Source organism: Trachypithecus francoisi, unplaced genomic scaffold (genome assembly GCF_009764315.1).
Source record: "Trachypithecus francoisi isolate TF-2019V2 unplaced genomic scaffold, Tfra_2.0 Contig01440, whole genome shotgun sequence".
NCBI lineage: Eukaryota > Metazoa > Chordata > Mammalia > Primates > Cercopithecidae > Trachypithecus > Trachypithecus francoisi.
The window spans coordinates 18905881-18911880 of NW_022681431.1; the positions used below are offsets into that span (position 1 = coordinate 18905881).

At 36.1% G+C, this 6000-nt stretch overlaps 1 protein-coding gene across 7 annotated transcripts in view; it reads left to right on the top strand.

The window, feature by feature from the left end:
- Window positions 1-4703, top strand: part of WRN (WRN RecQ like helicase) — a 144096-nt gene extending 139393 nt beyond the window's left edge. For 6 of the 7 annotated variants that reach the window (XM_033230369.1, XM_033230424.1, XM_033230386.1 and 3 more), the window contains one exon: window positions 3940-4703. In XM_033230369.1, coding sequence (XP_033086260.1) covers window positions 3940-4047 — 108 coding nt within the window. In that variant the 3' untranslated portion in view covers window positions 4048-4703. The remainder of the gene's footprint in view (window positions 1-3939) is intronic. The other variant, XM_033230414.1, reaches the window with a different exon arrangement.
- The last annotated feature ends 1297 nt before the right edge of the window (window positions 4704-6000 follow it).

Here is a 6000-nt window from a genome sequence, read left to right on the forward strand (position 1 = left end):
CTATTAACTGAAGACTTCTGTAATTTTTTTCTTTTATTTCTGATTCTTTCCTCAGTTTTCCCCCTCAGTATTCCCCCAGTTTTGAATTTTTCTAATTTTGATTTGTGATGTCTTTTTGTGTTTTAGATAATTTTCCTAATGTTTTCCAGTTCATTTTGAAAGGCTACAGTTTTATTCTGTATCTAAGCAAGTCTTTCTGGTGTCAAAGATTTGACCTTGATACTTTTCTTTTGCTCGTTTTCATATGAAATTAGTTTTCCTGTACTTTCAAAAGAAGGCATGGTTCAGGATGGTTTTCCCAATTTCACATCTGTCTCTAATGTTTTTGTATAATGTCTAAAATATGGAAACTTGGTTTATGAGATCTACTCTGCCATTTTTATCTAGGCTTTGTCTCCCATTGGTCTCTGTTGTACCTGTCCTGCTTGGTTTTGATTTAACTCCAGTGGTTTCTCCTGAATGTGGAGCCTTCTCCTAGAAGGCAGCCTCAGCTAGTCCCAGGGTTTAGAGTAGCCAGCTGCGCTCTTCACCTAAGAGATCACTGTGGATTCGTTGTACTCGCTATTGGCTTGGACAAAAGCTCTCCCATTTTCAGATGCTATTATCAGATTAATCTCTCATTAATCTGTCTTCCCAGTGTTTGCCTGTGGGCTGTCTTGGGGTTCTCTTGTTATCAGACACCTCCCTGCTTGCCTCTGCTTTCTCCCATACAGATGTCAGTACTGTGCAGGTCTTAATTGCTGTTGGTGGTTTGCCCCTACATTGTTACAGTTTTAGTTTCCCAAGGATACCTTTACACTTGGTTTTATTGTAAATGTCAACAATGGATTTGGGGTTTTACTATCTAGTTCTGTCTTAATTCTGGAATTCAGAAAGATTAAAAGCTCTGCTGCTGCTGCTGCTGCTGGCACCGTCTTCCCAGTACCCTCTCGTCCTGTGTCATTTTTTTTCTTCTTATTCTTCTTGACTGTATAAGAGAGAATGTATGACATTTCCTGCTTGACCACTGAGTTTGATTACAAATTAAAATACACAATATTTTATACAAATTGTTTTGTAGAAGATTTATTTACAGGCCGGGCGCGGTGGCTCAAGCCTGTAATCCCAGTACTTTGGGAGGCCGAGACGGGCGGATCACGAGGTCAGGAGATCGAGACCATCCTGGCTAATACGGTGAAACCCTGTCTCTACTTAAAAAATACCAAAAACTAGCCGGGCGACGAGGCGGGCGCCTGTAGTCCCAGCTACTCGGGAGGCTGAGGCAGGAGAATGGCGTAAACCCGGGAGGCGGAGCTTGCAGTGAGCTGAGATCCGGCCACTGCACTCCAGCCTGGGTGGCAGAGCAAGACTCCGTCTCAAAAAAAAAAAAAAAGAAGATTTATTTACAGATGCTGATTCACAGGTAAAATTGACGTATGAAAATAGTTTTCATGACAAATGCATCAGGCTTGGTAACTAAATATATGGATTGACCTTGTTTATAAATGAAATTAAATGTGAACATAACTTACATATTTCTGTATTTGCTTCATCCATATGTGCACATATAATCAGCAAATGAGTTGATGTTTCCTGTTCATAACTTAATGGTAATAGCTTGGTAACAGAGTTGAGAGTATTAAAAAGATGTAAAGAGGCCCTTAAAATTTTGTTGCTGGGAATTTTAGTAGTCTACTGACGAAGGAAGTAGACACTGGAAGACATTGTTTCTATGAGGTAACTTAGATCTCATACTGAAGACTTCTTCAAATATTTATTGTTGACACTCAAAAGACACACTCAGTGTAAGTAAGTATTTCCCCCTTTTCTCAATGAAATGAGATCATGATTATAATTCCATTATAAATGCTGATGATTATGTTTATAGAAATACAGAAGACTTGAAATGATATTAGCTACCAATTAATGAGTGTGAAGAAGAAATCAGGATTTCACTATTTTACATTTATTCTTATTTAACTCCAAATAATTCAGTGATGTTATGTACTATTATTTCCATTTCTCTGTGAAGACGTTGAAGCTTAAGTAACATGCATAATAAGGTCATACATTTAGCAAGTGGCTCAATTAAAGTTCAAACCTGGTTCTGCCTGATTTCAAAGTCTATGCTACTCCATGGTATTAGGCTACATACAACATGACTTAGGGTTTCTTCCTCTGCTCTATTACTGTTCAGATGTCCTCCTCTTTTGGCAGCGTTGGAGAAAATTTTTGCAATCTATCCATCTGACAAAGGTCCAATATCTAGGATCTACAAGGAACCTAAACAAATTTACAAGAAAAAAAAAAAACCATTAAAAAGTGGGCAAAGGACTTGATCAGACACATCTCAAAAGAAGACATTTATGTAGCCAACAAACATATGAAAAAAAGCTCAACATCACGGATCATTAGAAAAATGCAAAATGCCTTTTCTGTATGCCACCTTATATCCCCAATATTTATTATTTCTAAGTCATAGTATCTTACAGTGTGTATAAGTCTCATCTATTCTTTTGATTTTCTCTTCCCTGCTTGCAGTTGGGTACCTAGGAACAAAGTTGCAATCTTAGCCAGTTTTTTCTTTAGCCTTTGCTGATATGTACAAAGCCCTTTTTTCTACCCTGGATTTTTTTACTTAAGCTGGGACAGCTAAGTTTTTTAAATATGAAGTTTCAGAGTCTTCTGCCAAGGATCTTTTGCTGTTTTCCTACTGTTAAATATTTCAAAGCCTTTTTTAAACATAGAAAATATAATCAAACATAGCAAGCATCTGATGAACAATATCTAGATAGTCTTCATTCTTGAAATGGAATAAATGGTATTTTTGTATTTTAGGCTAACAGACACACTGTACCTTAGATAAGGCCAAACTTCTCATATAATTTCTCAATTACTTTTATTAATAATAACCCCAAGTTAACTTTGGATTCCAGGATGTACTCATGATGGAATGATTTCTCTGTTATGTTATCCTGAGGATCTAGTACTCTGAGATAACACAAATGTATGCCACTTTAGGCTTATGAAACACTTACTTAAAATTATTTAATTCTTTTTCATGTGCAGATGGTATTGTACCCAAACACTACCTTTTTTGTTTGTTTGTTTTGTTTTTTGTTTTGTTTTGTTTGAGACAGGGTCTTACGCAGCCCAGACTGGAGTGCAGTGGCATGACTATAGCTCACTGCAGACTTGACCTCCTGGGCTCCAATAATCCTCCCAAAGTGTTGGGATTGCAGGCATGACCCACCTCACCCAGCCTTAAATTATTTTTTTTCAAGGATGTTTAACCTGAGGTTTAGAGGCTCTTTGGCACGTGAGCTGCTGAAATGTGTGCGAAAGTGTGCACATTTCTCTTTTTTTCTGGGAAGTGGATCTATAGTGATTCTCAGATGAGTCTATGAGACAAGAAACTTTTATTTTTTCCATTTATTTAGCAAATGTTTGTTAAGCATACTATGCCTTGGCCACTCTACAGGGTGCTGATTGGACAAGTCTGTCTACCTCCCATTGTAGATGTTAGAAGCTATATTCTTTTCACATGCATAATATAACTCTTTGTGTGTGTATACATGCCCAGGCATGTTCCTTCCTCAAAACATTAAATTCACCATTTTGGTCAACTCAAAGCAAGTACACCATGGGATAGAGATCTGAAATAATGTCTAGATTTTTACTTACTGAATGTCTTGAGTGTCTTGAGTGTCTAAGACTACATGATGAGATGGCAAGTAATTGCCTAAAGAAATGATGTAGTGATTTTGTGTCTCTTATATTTATTTACTTTTCGATCCAGAAATAAATTATGTAGATAACCACTATTTTGTTTTTTGGTTTTTGTTTGGATGGAGGAGAAAGGATGGGTGTATATTCAGGAACCTATGTTACTTGTTTGCAACTAATACCCCTTCTCAGTAGTACAAAGATTTGATTTCTTTTTCTTTCTATTTCCTATAGACTTCATCTGCAGAGAGAGAGAGACGATTACCTGTGTGGTTTGCCAAAGGAAGTCATACCAGCAAGAAATTAATGGACAAAACGGAAAGGGGAGGCCTTTTTAGTTAAGCTGGCAATTACCGGAACAATTAATGTTTCTTGCTGTATTACAAGAGAAGAGTTATATTTTATTTCTGAAGAGTAAGGAATAGTATTTTGACTTAAAAATGATTCTGATTACAAAGTTCACTGTTTATTGAAGAACTAGCATCTTAAATCAGCCTTCCGCAATTCACGTAAAGTTTCTGGGTCTTCTGGAAGGCTACGTGAGTACATTACCTAACAGAATATTAAATTAGACTTCCTGTAAGATTGCTTTAAGAAACTGTTACTGTCCTATTTTCTAATCTCTTTATTAAAACAGTGTATTTGGAAAATGTTATGTGCTGTGATTTGATATAGATAACAGATTAGTAGTTACATGGTAATTATGTGATATAAAATATTCATATATTATCAAAATTCTGTTTTGTAAATGTAAGAAAGCATAGTTATTTTACAAATTATCTTTACTATCTTTTGAAGAAGCTCTTAAACACATTGTTAAATGGTATTAGTTAACCAGGCCAGTGAAAATGAAACCACATTTTCGGTGCCATTAAATAGGGAAAAAAATGTAAAAAATGTAAAACGGATACCAATTGCACTAGGCAACTGTACATTTTGTATTTTATATACAATTTCTATTATTTTTCAAATAATAAAACAATGTTTTTCACACTGAATATTATAGATATATATTTTTTATTTTTTAGCTTTCATTTACTTAATTACTTTAAGTACCTTTATTTTTCAAGGATGTCAGAATTTGATTCTAATCTCTCTTATGTAGCACACGTGACTTAATTTAAAACCTATACTGTGACACAGAGTTGGGCAAACAATGGTTATTTAACTTTAAGCAGTTCACTATACATTTCAAAGCCTTTGATTGGCTTTCTTGTAAATAAAAATGTCTTGTTAAGAAACAAATATATCTGTCATAGAAGAACTAGAAAATCCAGGGAAGTGAGAAAAATGAAAATAAAAATCATTCATAATTTTACTAGTAGCTAATCACAGTCAACCTCTTTTGTGTATCCCACCAGACTTTTGTATATTCACTTGTTTTTAGGTAAAATATAAAAGTCCCGTATATTCCCATTTTTCTGCATTCCATTACCAGAAGGTAGTGGCGCCTATTAAATATGTGATATGTAGTTCTCCAGCCATGGCTTCTGCATTTATTTGCATGCTTTTGTGTGTGCATCTGCAATACCCTGTGAATATCCTGTGTGATGGAGTAGCAAGTACGCACAGACACATCTGCTGCATGCCCAGGTACGAGGCTGTCTCCAGGAGAAGCACTTGTTTGATTATTTGAGTTGCCAATTGAATTTGCTGCTTTTTTTTCATGGAATGCCATTTTCACTGAAAAGAATGACGAAAAACGATGATTGGTTATTTAGATTTGGATGTTTGGCAGACATTTTCTCAAAATTGAACTAAGATGGCCTCTTCACGGAAAACAACTGATGGTATTTGTTGTGCCAATGATAAAATTGGAGATTTCTAGCAAAATGTATAATTTTGGAAAAGTTGTATTCCTCCACTGGAGGCTTGACAGCTTTCCTTAACATAAAGACTTCTCTCTTTCTCTCTCTCTCTCTCCTCCTCACCCTGCCCCCTCTGTCTGTCTCTCTTTCTTTCTTATCCTCCCACCTCAGCCTCTGAGTAGCTGGAACTACAGGTGCATACCACCATGCCCTGCTAATTTTTTCTTTTTATGTTTTGTAGAGATGAGGTCTCTAGGTTGCCCAGGCTGGTCTTGAACTCCTGGCCTCAAGCAGTCCTCCCGCCTCAGTCTCCCATAATAGTGGGATTACAGGTGTGAGCCACCGTGCACAGTCTTACATAAAACCTTTTCTAATGAGATGGATAGTAATTAACAAATGTGAGTTTTTGATATTATATAAATATTTTTTCTGTGTTTAGAAGATCCTTATAACTCAGTGAATCAGCATGTTCTGGATGACTAATATG